At 32.2% G+C, this 15,633-nt stretch overlaps 2 protein-coding genes across 2 annotated transcripts; one reads left to right on the forward strand and one right to left on the reverse strand.

The window, feature by feature from the left end:
- The first annotated feature begins 1,292 nt into the window (after positions 1-1,292).
- Pfdn1 (prefoldin subunit 1) lies at positions 1,293-2,083 on the forward strand. Its single transcript, XM_017897051.1, has 2 exons — positions 1,293-1,369; positions 1,560-2,083. The coding sequence occupies exon 2, from the start codon at positions 1,564-1,566 to the stop codon at positions 1,942-1,944; it is 381 nt and encodes a 126-aa protein (XP_017752540.1). The 5' UTR covers positions 1,293-1,369; positions 1,560-1,563; the 3' UTR covers positions 1,945-2,083.
- A 1,820-nt stretch (positions 2,084-3,903) lies between these two features.
- Mi-2 (chromodomain-helicase-DNA-binding protein Mi-2 homolog) lies at positions 3,904-13,912 on the reverse strand. The gene is given in 25 exon segments (XM_017897059.1): positions 3,904-4,221; positions 4,307-4,592; positions 4,670-4,917; positions 4,993-5,274; positions 5,348-5,366; positions 5,368-5,534; positions 5,620-5,806; positions 5,882-5,973; positions 6,057-6,325; positions 6,436-6,744; positions 6,827-7,144; positions 7,215-7,668; positions 7,737-8,200; positions 8,284-8,509; positions 8,588-8,757; positions 8,839-9,212; positions 9,284-9,473; positions 9,545-9,730; positions 9,843-9,996; positions 10,101-10,533; positions 10,535-10,626; positions 10,709-11,002; positions 11,160-11,282; positions 11,378-11,466; positions 13,698-13,912. Coding segments are annotated over 25 exon segments (5,781 nt in total). The 5' UTR covers positions 13,735-13,912.
- Between the last annotated feature and the right edge of the window lie 1,721 nt (positions 13,913-15,633).

Genomic DNA, 15,633 nt, shown 5'->3' on the forward strand with positions numbered 1-15,633 from the left:
ATTTTTTAAAAATATGAAATATAATTTTATGAAATAATTCATAAATATGAAAAATAATTTTTTTTATATAAGTTATTTCACGAATTACATATTTAAATCATCACAAATTCTACAAGAAGAGATAAATTTTATTTCGTAAATAAAGCAAACATTATTACAGATTTTAAAAGAAAGTCTACGATACAAATCTTATCTAATTTATAAATTTGTATAGAATATAATTTTTTTAACTGATATAATCTATCTATTTAACGTATCTAAACTCTCTATCTCTCTTTACTAGCGTATTAAGTAGTTTAAAATAACATAATTTAAATTTACGATTAGCTCACTCTAGAGCTTAGAGTTTCTCCCAATGGACCTCCACTATTTTCAAAACAGTTTTCATAAGTTGTGGAAATGCATAGTTTAGTGACAGTATATGATAGCTGGGTTAGTTAGTTCTTTATTAGTCTTTTTATAATTTACAGTTGACGACAATGGTGGGAGATTAAAACGACGTGAGGGGCACCTTTTATTATATAGGCATGATTTAAGTCAACTTACAAGAGATATTCATATCTTTCAAAATAGATCAACTTTTATGTTTATTTATTCAGTATTATGTATTTATTTGTATCGTTTATAGAGCTATATAATATTTTTTTTGAAATTATATTCCTCTACTAATGAATATCTTACAAACATTTTTAAAGATTATATCTTCGTAGTAAAGTAAATAATTTTGTACCAAAACTGGATCATGAAAACAAAATATGTTATTAAGAAAATGTCAAAAGATAAGAAATTCTTAACGATTGTAACATGATACATTTAAATGTAAGAGGTTTATAAGAAACAAATTACAAATATAAATTACCTAAGGCTATAATAATTTGTTATCGATGGTGTCACTTCAACTTTTATGATAACATTTTCTTGTTTATACTTTAAACTTAAAAGTATATACTATTATGATAATAAAAATGCTCAAATTATGTATGAAAATTTCTAAAAATAGGTATATTAATTATATACGAAAAATATTTAATGAAATATTCATTATTATTAAAATTTCATCGATGAATATTTAATAATAAATAATTTATTAATAACAAAACTAATGAACAAATTTATAAAAATGTATAAATTTATCATATAAATGGAAGAACATCATTATAATAAAAATAGCTTAAATAGTTATAATATACAATTTTATCATAATTCTCGTTTTTTTATTAAAAAATTGAATGAGAAATAAGAAATAAAAATAGAACTTTGTATACATTAAATATTGTAGGGCAGTTGGAAACGATCCTATATAAGAGTGCGTGAAACACGAAACGATTTTTGAAGTTTTCATGTAAATTTGCTAGGTGGAATCGACAAGGTATTTTATATTCTAACAGATATTTTATATTATTGTAGTGAGATAAGGATAATACAAAAAAAATAACAAACTAATTATATTTTAACAAATAGTTAAATTCTACAGTATTTGATAAAAATTTATATTTCAAATGATTGGACTTAACTAATAGATTCAGTGTTTTAACCTATAGTTCTTGAAATCATTGCAGAAAAATGGCAAAAGAATCGGATGAGGAGCTAATAAAAGCATTTTCACAGTTACATGAGAAAATGTTCGATACTACACAAAAGTTAAAACTGGCGGATTTGCAGATTGACAAATTAAAACGATCTAAACAGCTCGCTGAACTAACAATGAAAGAGGTAACCTCCTATCCAAAGAATACGAAAACTTATGAATCCGTTGGCAGAATGTTTCTTTTGGATGATATGGACAGCATAAAAGCCGGTCTTGAAAAACGAATGAAAAATGCCGATGAAAAAGTGAAAACTTTAGAAAATAATAAAACATATTTTCAACAAAATTTAAAGGAGTGTGGAAACAATGTTAGGGAATTGCTCCAACAAAGACAGAATAAAGACACATCTGGTTAATAACTTTTATATATTTCTATAAATATTATTATCTTATTACTCGCTTTAAAAGAGTTTCATATTTTATTTTTTCATTACTCTATTCAATGTTGCATTGTCATATTGTTGGATTTATACATGAAATTGTATTTAATTTGCAACATATAAACTAACGAATAAAATGATCATAATAGCAAATATATAATTTTAATTAAATGTTTCAGTGTATTTATGTAAACTTCATAGAGTTTTGTAACTTTCAATTATTGTCTATGTGCTAATCAATAAAGTCTTTTATTACAATTTTTAATATATTCCAAACATTAAAAACCTATAAAAAACATTAAATACCAATGTGATTTCTAATTATTAATTTATTCCAGCAGAATTAATACATACAATAAATTTTCTGTGAGTCAGCTTCTTCAATTCATCTTATACTCATTTCTTCTCTCACTCTTTTCTTTCATTTTTCACATTCACATTCAAAATTTCATAGCTATAGTCTAAGTTACTCATAAAAACTTATATGCCATTGCAGTAGTTTGGCAAATCCATTAATTTAGAAACGAAGATGTTCAAATGTATCTTAAATTTAGGGTAGAAAAAATTGAACAACAAAAAAAATGTTCCTGTGTATCATAATTATATTTATAGTCATTCCTCTTTCTTCTTTGTTACTAATATAATGCATGGGGTGTGACGTGCTTTCGACCTTACTTATACGAGAATGCTATAAGATATATGCGTGTATTCTGGTATATGGTGCGATAGAATGTAACTTGACAAGTATATACAAAGTATATTTATTAAATGATCACGGTATTACCAAATTCGAATCTAAGTCATATTTTTTTATTATTGGTACGACTTTTTCTTAGTAACGCAATCGATCCTTGCGAAGTCAAATTACATATGAGTGATATTGTAATACCGTGTGCATTATAGTATTTAAGTATCAAACAGACTTTGTGCCTCCGTCTTCTGCGAGTGGTACCTATGTAGTACGGCATTTAATAAAAAAATTCAAACTGAAAGTTTGACGATTAAAGTGTGCACGTATGGAGAACCTCATCTATTCATGTGGGTACCCATGCATTACAATAGCATGTAGAATCGTGTACGAAATGAATTCTCCCGAATACAATACATGAATGTCAGTCTTAACTAAAATGATTGCCATTGTTCGTCTTGTGTAGTACTCGTATTCATATCTTCAGTGACGATACTTGGTATTATTCAGCATGCAATCCGAACTGAAATCCCTGAATTCTCAAATACACTTATCGGGGAACAGGCTTTTGACTAATTAAGTCCTTCAGGCATCCATCGGGAAAATATTGGTGCAAAATAAAGTTGCGAATAAATTATGTCGAACGATTAATCGCTCGAATTAATTAACGCACCTTACGTTTAAACTGCGTAAATCCATGTAAATCTATATTAATTTCTTAAATAAATTGTTTTTTTGTTTGTATTAAGTAAAATGTACTTATCGTTACAATACGATATACACGCCGGCCCATGAAGAAATATAAATCATACTCTTAATTAGCTTAAGAAAATAATTTATGCCTCTTTCTACAAAGACCGTATATGTATAAATACAAAAACATGAAAATCTTGATGCTAAACGCCGAATGTACACATAATAAATACAGGAATAATGTAATTTAGATGTAACACGTTACGTGTATGTGTATGCGTGTGTGTGTGTATGTCTGTGTCTGTCTTCGTTATTTCTTTAAATCTTAGCATCTCTTTTTCTAATGAAATTCAGCTAAAAATCGTAATTTACGAAAAATAATGCAGCGCACACGATCTTATTAAAAGGTAGTGTTAATCTGCGCCATTACGAGTTCTTAATTGAGCCACTGTTTGTCAACCACTTACTATTCAAGCTGCAATGTAAATTATTTTGGTAATACATATATCTAGGAATTAATAATTTGTACTAATATTTTAAAAATTTATTACTTATTACAAACCTGTGAATCCCTGTGGTGGTTGACCTGGTACTGAGTATTGTGGTCTAAAATTCCCGAAATTAGCAGCACCAGCAAATGTAGCTGGTAATTGTCCTCCTGAAAAGCCTGCAGGAAATTGTTGTGCTAACAACGCTGCCTGGCCTGACTGGGAACTACTTCCGCCTGGGGCAGTAGCTGCCAATCGACTCAATATCGACCTCTCTGACATTTGAAGTCTTTGAGCAACAGGTGGAATACGTGCTAAAGTGGCTGGTAAACGGCTTACGTCAGATTTCATATCAGACAATAGCTCTTCCAATTGATTTAGTACCTGTGATAGAACAATATAGAAAAAAATATAATCATTAAGTATACATTGAAAAAAGAAAATTATTTTTTATCTCTGAAGATATTACTTTGTGCAACACAGCGTTCGCTGGTTTATTTCCTGCAAGACTTTCTTTACTAAGATGTTGATGTGATTCTGCAAGGCACTCGACTTCGGCAAATCTTGCATTCAAGCTCATCGCAGGGTGATTAGGATCCTGCGTTAAATTCAGGTACGCGGCTCTTCTCAATTGTTCTTCTATCACCAATGCTTGTTCCAACAGTTTGAAGCGTCGAGCTAGGAATTTATTCTTTATTTCTAAAAAGTTACCTTTTCCTACATCCATTTTAAATGGTTCATTTATTATCGCGAACCTGTAAAATAATGTTGAAATTACATACATTTCTATTAAGCATGTATGATTTTTTTTGTTACCATCGGGTTCTATTACCTGATATCGTTTTGAATGTCTTGCCAGCGACCATAACCATGTGTAACAATACCAGCCAGCAGCCAATAGTCGTGTCTTCGATGCCAAATTTCGTATTCACGACCAGGTACCGCGGCTTTTTCTTCATTTAACCACAATGTGTGTAACTCTGTGAAACCGCCATCAGCTATGTTGAACATGAACTTGCGCTTAGGCTTGATAGTCTCCGAATCACAGTCCTTTACATCTTTATCTTTATTATCTTTTTCCTATAATGTAAAATCAGAAGTCTTGACAATTATAATAAATAAAGTCTACCGATTTATTGTCAACTCAACAAATACCTCCCGCTTTTCACTTTCTTCCTCATCATCTTTAACAATAACTACATCTTCCTCAGGATCTTGTTTCGCTTTGTTTTCAGTGCTTTCTACTTTTTCATCATGTTTCGTTAATGATTTTTCATCTTTAATGTCAATTTTATCTTTTTCCTTATCAGTTACTTCTGTTTCTGTGTCCTTCTCTTCTTTTTTTACATCCTCTTTATCTTTATCTTTATCCATATTATTTTCCTCCTCTTCTTTGGAATCCTTGGATTCCTCTTTCACGTCCTTTGCATCGGCACTCTGGAAAATAATTTTTTTTCATTACAAGTTTATTTAGAGTTTATATTTATCTCTTATAATCAAATACACTAACATCTTTATCCTTTTGTTCTAGTCGCAGCAGGGCTCGGGCTAGGTGCGTTAGAAGTAGCTGGTGTTGCACTAGTACTGCTAGTTCCAGTTACACCATCTACACCACCGTCTATTTTCACAGGTTCTACTGGTTTTCGAATCATTTCAGGCATCGAGTAATAACCGTTTATATGTTCGAATTCTTGTACCTATTAAATACAATAATGAAAAATATATTAAAAAGAAAGTAAAAATTAGGAGGGAGAAAAAAATAAGTAAATCAAAAAACTTTACTTTTTTTCTTATCAAAGACATTACACCAATTCTTGTTAAAACGTGCTGTCTACTGAGGCCTTCTCTCGGAACACCATCCGCAAATGTTTCAGCGTTGTCCGCGCCAGGTTCGCAAAGGTGTCGCATGAAGAGAGAAACGTATGCCTTAAAGTTCTTTTCTGACTTGCCCCTCAGGTCTCGCACCAACCTGAAATGCGATAATATACTTTAACAGTACTTTAAATTTACTGACTGCGGGATGCATTTCGAGCGAGTAACTAACCACTGAGAGTTGAACGCATCTTGTGGTGGCATACCATAACGCATAATCGCATTCAGGAATGCTTTTCTTTGCCTAGCATTGAAACCTAGTACCTGAATTAAAAGAATTATTGTAGTATCCATTGTTCACTCATTTTTAAACATAACAAATTATTTATAAAATTATACAAACGTACTTCAATATTTCCATTAACTCTGGCAAGCAGTGGTGGAAGAGGTCGATCCTTTTCGTCTCTCCTTTCTAACCTTCGTCTGCTTCTGCGAGACAATAAATCACCATCGCCCTTTTCGTCAAAGTCATCATCTTCTTTGTCGTCGTCACTAGGTGCACTGAAATCGCTGTTATAATCAGAGAGATTCTCTTGCCAAGGTTGATCGTCTCTTGTACTTTGATCTCCAGTTACTACACCATCGTTATAGTTTACTTGCTTACGTATTCGCTTTCCTAAAAACAATTATTACTTTCTCATTACATGTTGCATGTAATAGTTGCACGCATGAGTTCACATACACACATACATACATGTATATATCAAAGGAACAAATTATATTTACCTTTTCCAAGTGTTCTGGCAAGATCTTCTTGCTGTTGTTCGTAATGATGTCTCAATAATTTGATCCAATAAGCCGGATCTGTATTCTCGGCTTCTTGTTTGATGATTTCCGTGTCCGCTTCTTCTTCTGTTTCACCTTCTTTCGTTACGTACGACGCTACTTTAAAAGAACTTAAATACTCATTAGCCCAATTTTCTTTTTGCTCGATACCTTCCTTGCTTCTGTCTAATAATTCAGCTACAGCTTTGTCATCATAATGAATGGCTTCATCCTCTTTACCTTCTTCTTCTTTAAACAATTCCTCAGTACCTAACACAAATAAAAATTATGTAGATTTTCTATAGTTTTAAATTCAATTTTATGAAATTTATTTTAACACTAGAAATCTTACCGAATCGCAAGATATCGTCAAGTTCCTGTTTGCTGAAATTAGCGCCCTTTCCTCCCATGCCAGGTCTCACAACTAAATGTGTTAGCATCATTTTACGTTTCGCCACTTGTGTGACACGTTCCTCTACAGAATTTCGGGTTACGAATCTATAAATCATAACTTTATTTGCTTGACCAATTCTATGAGCTCTACTGAATGCTTGAATATCGTTGTGAGGATTCCAATCGGAATCATAGATGATTACAGTGTCGGCGGTTGCCAAGTTTATACCTAAGCCACCAGCGCGAGTAGAAAGTAGAAAAACAAACTGCTGAGCACCTGATTGAAAATTAATTTGTTAATTTTACTTTGATAATATATAGAAAATAGAATAAAATTATTTATATACCAGGTGCATTAAACCTGTCGATAGCTTCCTGTCGCTGAGCGCCAGTAATGTTACCATCTATCCTTTCATACTTGTAACCCTCTCCTTCTAAATAATCTTCGAGAATATCTAACATTTTCGTCATCTGAGAAAAGATCAACACTCTATGTCCATCGTCTCTTAGTTTCTTTAACATTTTGCTCAATAGAACTAATTTTCCTGCTGCTTTGATTAGTGCAGATGTTTCATAAGTTCCGTTTGGTGCAGTTGGTGCTTCTTGAGACGCGGCTGGGAATAAATAAGGATGGTTGCAGCATTTTTTAAGATCCATCATGATATTCAAAAGTGATACTTGTTGACCTCCTCCTTTAGGATTTAGAGCCTCAAAGTTTCTCGTTAATATATATTTATAATATTTTTTTTGCATAGGCGATAATTCAACACGAACAATGAATTCAGATTTGCTGGGCATATTCTATGAATAAAAATAATATTTTGAGTAACTTACATATTGAACCTGTACAAAATATATGTTGCAAATACCTTTAATACATCAGCCTTTAATCTCCTCAACATATGTGGCCCAAGTAACTCATGCAATTTCTTCACCTGTTCTTCTTTCGAAATATCAGCGAATTCATTTTGGAACGCAGCTAAATCATTGAATTTATCACGACACAAGAAATTCAAAAGATGAAACAATTCTTCCAAATTATTTTGCAAAGGAGTTCCGGTTAATAATAATTTATATGCAATATTATAAGACGCTAATAGTCTAAAAAACTTCGACTGGTTAGATTTGAGTCTATGTGCCTCGTCTACTACTAATACAGCCCAATCTATCGAACCTAAACACGCAGAATCAATTGAAATCAGTTCGTAACTTGTAAGGAGAACATTGAATTTAATTTGATTCGATCGAATCTTTGATGCTCGGCCTCCACGAACAGCACCCTCTTCGAAAGACAATTCGTTCTCACGAATTACAATACGACTGTCTTTGTCACCTAAAATCAATATAAATATTATTTAGTAAAGAAAATCAATAAATTCTAATATTGATTAATTAATTGTACTTGTATATACTTACCAACATAAGTAACACAGTAGAAATCAGGTGCCCAGGTTTCAAATTCACGTTCCCAATTAATGATAGTCGAGAGAGGAACAGATACCAGAAATGGACCTTTACAGTGTCCTTCTTTATATAATGAATAGAGAAAGGTGATAGTTTGGATTGTTTTTCCCAATCCCATCTCGTCTGCTAAAATTGTATCTATGCCTTGACCCCATGAATATCTTAACCAATTCAAACCCTATAAAGTCAATGAAATCATAGAAAGCTCGTTGAAATAAATATTGTGATAAAGATAAAAAACGATGAAAATAAATACTTCTAGCTGATAGGGATGTAATTGCATTCCAGTTTGATCTAAATACTCTGGCTGTCGCTCATATTTTTTCTTGAGATCCGTGGTAGGTTTGTCAGGCGGAGGGGTATATCTCTTAGGTGTTCTCTCCTCGTCATCGATAAGTTCCCGTGTTTTCAGTTTTTTGCCTTTACCTGAATATAACATATATGGTCATTTTACGTCTTGTAATTGGAGTTGCAGAAAGAAAAAATAAATTAACCGACTCTTCTCACCCTTCTTGCCCTTGCGTGAGGAACTACCATCACAGCAGTTTGCGGCTCTGAGATCCAAGTAATATTCAATGGCCTGTTTTAACCCAGGAATATCTTCGTGTTCATCTTCCCAAGTTGCTTGATCATATCCTAATTCCCTCCATTTAACGAGGTACGTCGCTCTACCATCTCTTGAAAGTCTGTGATTAATTACTCGATGTACTACAAGCCATTCTGGCCGAACTCCATAACGATAGAATCGTTCCTCTAAATTATATTCGTCCCTATTTGTAGCACCATCCTGTTCTTTCAATCGTTTTACACGAGAATCGCTTTCATCCAATGGTTCTTCCAATTTTGGTGGTTCATCCATGTCATACTTTCGTGAGTAATTTCTGAAAATTACAGAATTTAGAATTATTAAAGAAAATATTAAGTATTATTGTTCGTTTGATAAATAATATACCTGAACATAAGAGGATGGAAAACATCAAGTTGTAATTCTGTGATCCAGTCACAATGCCAATAGGACATGTCTGCCCATTTCACAAAAAATTCACGCATTCTACGCTGCTTAGGAGTAGCTTTACTTGTTGAAGGTTCCTCCGAGGGTGTTTCTGGACATTCTTTCCACCTCCAGGTTAAAATCTTTGAAACTTTGTAATATAAAAAGTTAAGTATAAGTTACTGATATATAATGAGTAATTTTTTTTTAACTTTGCAATACCTTTCCCATGTATAGGAGGACAAGAACATCTAGGACACTTCCAATCACCATCAGGAATTTCCGAGAGCGGTGGATTTAAACAGTGTGTGTGGTACGCACTAGTACAGCTATCGCAGCATAATAATTCACCACCATCTTTACATATTCTACAGAATTCCATGTGTTCATCGTCATCTTCAGCTGCACCTAAAAATTATTCATCACTCTATAAATTACAATTCATTTTGTTAGTCTAATATGTACCAACATATTGGGGAGGATGAAAGGTTCAGGATTACAAGGAAGGTACCTGTAATACCTTCTCCTTCACAGTGGGGACAACTCCATTTTCCTTCTGGGGTTTCTTCTAATTCAGGCTCTAAACACACCAAGTGATAAGCTCTAGGGCATGTGTCACATAAAATAATTTCTCCACCTTGTTGACACACCTCACAATAATCTTGATGATCAGTCTGTATATAAAAGTATAAACATTATATAAAAAATTCTATGTTTTCAAAATTCTATATATTGTCACAAGAAAAAAGTCATCATTGATAAAATGAATAAATTATACCTGAAGACCTTCCTCGCCATCTGGAAACTTCGATGTGGTTTTCGTCTTTTTCTTCTTCTTAGTTTTATTTCCGATTTTGGTTTTTGCCTTCCTACGAACAGGTGGCTCTGCTGGTGGTTCGACACCGCTTTCTTCTGTATTTCCTTTATTCGTTCCATCAGCGCCAGTAGGTTCTTCTGCATCTGCTAACATCTGTTCAAATTCCATATCTGAATCTCTATCTGTACCAGCACCACTACCCTCTGCTTCTTCATCTGAGCTTCCTCGTTTGCGTTTCCCAAGCTTGATTTTAAGCGTTGGTACTTTAGAAGCTTTTTTCCCTTTTTTTGCTCTAGATCCTCGCGATTTTCGTTTCCTATCACTATCTTCATCATCATCTTCTTCGTCTTCGCCTTCCTGAACTGCACTACCACGATTTGCTCTTGCATTCCTGAGATACATCTGCATCTGGTTGTGTGTGAGGATTTAATTCAGAAAAATCACGCCACTTGGCAGCTACTAGCATCATAAGTTTAGACATTGGAACCTAAAAATTTACAATCCAAGAAGTAAATAGATTGTTAAAAAAAATATTACTTTGGACTTATTGCTTATAATAAAAACTTTACTTTTGGATTCTCTTTTGCAAGAAGTGGTCTAACATGTTGTTGGAATAATTTATAAGTAGTTAAATTTTGGAAGTCTGCATCAGTGTATTCAATTTGTACATCGGTCAGTCCAAAGGTGTTACAAACTTCCTCTATTGTAGGCATCCCCGTTGTAGGTTCCTGGCTAGAAGGGGCTGGTGCATTGTGACTAGATGATTTCCTAGAGGAAGATTTTCTACTTTTTCTGTTGCCTGCATAGTCACTATCATCTCCAGCTACATCACCAGTTTCACCACCTCCTCCAAAATCACTTTCCTATATATAATATAAACATTTAATCAATTATACTAAATAACCAAATAAATAATGTTGCTTTTTGAAATATGGATAAAAATTCAAAAACATTATTTATTTGATTATTTGATATTAACAAATGAATTATATTCAAGAGAAATAAAGCAGAAATAATTACATCTCCAGAATCAGATTTTTTCTTTTTCTTCTTTTTTTTCCCTTTCTTATCTTCACTACGTGCTTTTCGTTTCTTGCCTTTTCTCTTCTTTCTTTCCTCTGGTTCATAATCATCATCTTCCTCCTATATAGAAAATACATTTTTCAAATAATGCTTAAAATTTAGGTGAAAATAGAAAAAAAATATATATGTATGAAATCTACATGTAAAATACTAACTAATCTTTGAGATTCTTCTGCATCAGATGAACCATCCACTTGCTGAACATTTGAAATTTGCCCCCCAGTTTCATCTATATCATCTTCTCCTAAAATTTCATAAAATTTAAAAAACATTATTTTATAAAATAATAAAAATCTAATTAAATAGTCCAAATACAATTATCAGGAAATATATAGAAATGTAATTAATATGAAATAAATCAGTATAAATTTTCTACAATATTTTTTACATTTTTGTAATATGATAGTTTCATGGTGTGACTAATATAATAAGTAACTTTTTCATTGCTTACTTCTGCTTACATAAAATCAATATTTGTATTCATTACAATGTATAGGTTTAAGAATAGTTAATGTATCCATATACTTCCAACAAAATTAATATTTCATATAAATCAATATTTTATTAACCCCCCCCCCTTCTCATGTGTGTGCGCGCGTACGTATAGTTGGGAGAGCTTTAAAAAATACTTTAATACGATCGTCCTATATATTTTACAAATATACATATATATAAATATTTCATATTTGGATATAATAATTCTTTTCCATCATAGTACTGCAACAATACGATGTAAACAAATTTTACCATCCGTTTTTTTAAAACATCAGAAAATTAAAATCGAAGTTCAAGAAGTAAGTAATCTCCATGTTTTACTCAATGAAAAGAATTTGTTAAAAATATATTTCTTTAAAAGTTGCTGTAATTTTAACATAAAATGCATAAAACGAAGAAAAACAAATATAATTGGAACAATTGTTATTGCAACATATGTTCAATTCGTAATATAGTGGTACATTAATAATTGCCAAATCAATAGTAACGTTTTATAACAAACCGATTTTTTTATTCCTTTGGTACAACTAGAACAAAATCGGTGTAAATATAAGATCTTTGTGCGACAGCAAATATGCGCATATATATAATTGTTATTTGAAAATGAGCAAAGCATTAAGATTAAACAATCGAAATATATAAATTATTTTAGATTAATCCTCGTTTGGTGAATGCTGTGTACAAGAGTATGCGTCCGCCATTTTCTTTGAAAGGGCTCACCACACTGGATGTCTATATTTTATATTCATAATATTGCCGCAGATTCTAGACTCATTCATTTCCTGACCATGTTAAAAAACCGTAAAAGAATTCATGATTATGATATATGGCACAAATTTTTAAGTCCCAGAACACGATCTCCTCGAGAAGCTTGCACCGGTCGCTTATATATTGTGATTAATGGTGTGCGTCTGTATAATATATACACACACAAGCGTACCAGATGGTGAGAAAACCGAAGCACGCATTGCGAAATTACTTAAAGATTCTGCTATAAATTAGAATTGTCGGTGTGGGTCGATTTTCTTTTTCTTGGTTTTTCTAAAGTGGAGAAAAAAAGAATGAATTGTAAATAAGAAATTCAACGAAGTAAATTCCAAACAAAAATCTTCAAGACCATCAAAATGTACATGATGAATGAAGTTATCTTACTATTCTGCGATTAAGCGGTTAAAGTAGATTAAGATGGTACTAGAATTTCTTTATACCAGAAAACAACGCTAACTTTTCGATTTTTTAATTGAAAGTGATGAATGTAATAAATTGAAATACAGTGAACATACGGGATTAATTGTACAATGCAAAATTTATCGAACAGTCATTAAGCATTAATTACATAAGAATCACAGCAGGAAATAATACCAAGTACTCGATATTCGATGTACATAGGACAAAATTTCAGTCAATGGTTAGAATGTCCAAACTGATGAATTAAATCATAATTTTAAGATTTTAAATGTAATTTTTACAAAGTTTTAATCAAATTATAGTAATAATTTGATACTGGTTACTTTGTAACTACAAGAATGGTTTAAATAAAGAAAAGAAAAAAAAATCATGTGATTTCTATGTAACTATTGAATGTAAACAATAACCTATACCAGAATGATTAATTCATTGCATTTATGCGATGATCAAATACATTGTGATTACCAACGATGTATTAACCTGTTAAATAGATTATCATCAAATGCTTGTGGAATTGTTTGACAATTCGAAGGTTAGTTCTTCCTTCATTGAGAGAATGATGATTAGATTGGAACTTTGATAAATTTTCCTTAGACGATTAACCTGCCATCGAATCAAATAAAAACATACGAGAAATCGTAACGAAATATGTGACAGAATAACAATGTATGGAAAACTACAGAAGGATCAATTGATATGGCAGCCATCGTACGAAAAGCGCGCGTCCTGCGTGCTCGAGGATACAACTTTCCGGTAGTATTTGTGATCAAGTGTGTCCCTCCTGGCACTTACCCGCGTAGCTCTCGTCCACCTCTTCGTCGGATGCCATTCTCTAATACCGCAACAAACTACACACTCGAGAAAACTCGAGATGGATCTAATCACACACTGGCTAAGATGCTCACTGTAGAAAAACAGCACGGAAATGCGACATTAAACGTTCGTGTCTCGACGCTCTCCGCGTTTCAGTTTCGGCGTGCCGTCACTTCGTCTCGTACGTGCACCGATGTGCACCTACTGCTGTAAGCTTCTTCTTTCACGCGATTCGTCAGTTCTCTTCGTTCCTCCCCACTACACGCCGATTTTCTCTCCCCTCGCTTACCCCTCTTCGTTATGAGAGAGTTTGCTTCTTCCCCTCTTTCATTTCCCTCGTCCCTCGTTTACCCTGCTATAGTGTGCTGTAGTTGAATGTATACGAATGGTCTGCCGAGCCTACCGTGTTGCATTTATTTCTTTTTCTTTGCCCCTCCTTTTCCCTTCATCCATCGTCCCTCTCCTGTCCCCTTGCAGATTCGCAGAATATGCTCTTTAGTTTTTGGAAAAAGGTTCCTTTTTCAATAGCAATGCATTTCCGTATACCCGTGTGTTAGTCGCTTACTACGCCGGTCTCTTTTTCTGGTTTCTTTCTTTTTTATTTCTATTTTTGCTTTTGTCTTTTCATGCGTTTTCTTATTTATTATTTTGAACCATTTTTATTTCGATATTTTTGAATTTAAACGATTTATTATCTATCTCCGTAATGAAATATATCCTTTTTGAAAACTATTTTTGTTTGTATAATTATTCTTAACAAAAATAATATATCATAAACTATTTATTATTTCTCAAACAGAGAATTCCACCATTTTAGTTTAATGTAGATTATAGAGTTGCAAGCTGTAATAGTATGTGTGTATAGATTTGTAGTATGATTAGTGATACAACAGTTGCATATTCGTACACGTCTGTCATGTGTGTTCGCATATCGATCTTTTTGATGGAGACAAGTAACCGAACACAATCGATGTATTATATTTTTGCACGAAAGAGATACTTGTTTTTAATTTGAAATATATTTATATCGTAATACGCATGTACTGTCGATTTTGTACGATTAAACTACTTGTTAACATCATGAGAAAATCTGAATTAAGAAATTGATTATTATCACTTGCCATCATAATGCATTCAAGAATAAAGCAAATCCATAATATATAAGAATTGATACTAACACATACATGTATAATTCTTTATCTAAATTCATTAATTCTCTTACTTCCGCTGTAAAAAATATAATTTGACGAATACATTTAATTAATTTGTTCTCAGAGTACTCTGCATGAAATGAATTACATATATGTAAGTTAATTTTAATGAGAAATATACATTTCATTAATATTTTGTTTAAGTATCATTGATAAGAGTTAAAATATTCTAATAATTCTCCTTGATAAAGCTATGTTTCATAATTTAACGAAATTTAAAATTAATAGAGGAAATTCTACAAAGAAAAAGTGCAGATGTGAGGCGACCTAGAAATAGTTCGTGTCTACACACTAAAATACAGCAAACCTCTATAAGACAATAGCTTTAGTGTCGGACAGGTATAATTCTGTTTCGTAGTTATAGGAATTATTAAAGAATTTATTCTTAAAATTATTTTGCTTTACAGCTATTAATGACTGCCGTTTCCAGATCGCATATTGCGATAATTCCCTATATAATAATACGTTGTATTAGTTTACACCGCTTTATTTATGTACTAGAAATACGAATTATGTGTACCGACAGAGCACACATTACATGTCCTGTACAGATACGTGTCATCGTATAACGTGAATGAAAATTTTATTTATACGTTTCGTACGTAACAATCTATTTACAGATGATGAAATACATACATATCATGAAGGCCTTTGTATACAAAAGAAAATATGTTAGAAGAAGAAATTTGTAATACTATTACGTA

This window comes from Eufriesea mexicana, unplaced genomic scaffold (assembly GCF_001483705.2).
Source record: "Eufriesea mexicana isolate 0111107269 unplaced genomic scaffold, ASM148370v2 scaffold450, whole genome shotgun sequence".
NCBI lineage: Eukaryota > Metazoa > Arthropoda > Insecta > Hymenoptera > Apidae > Eufriesea > Eufriesea mexicana.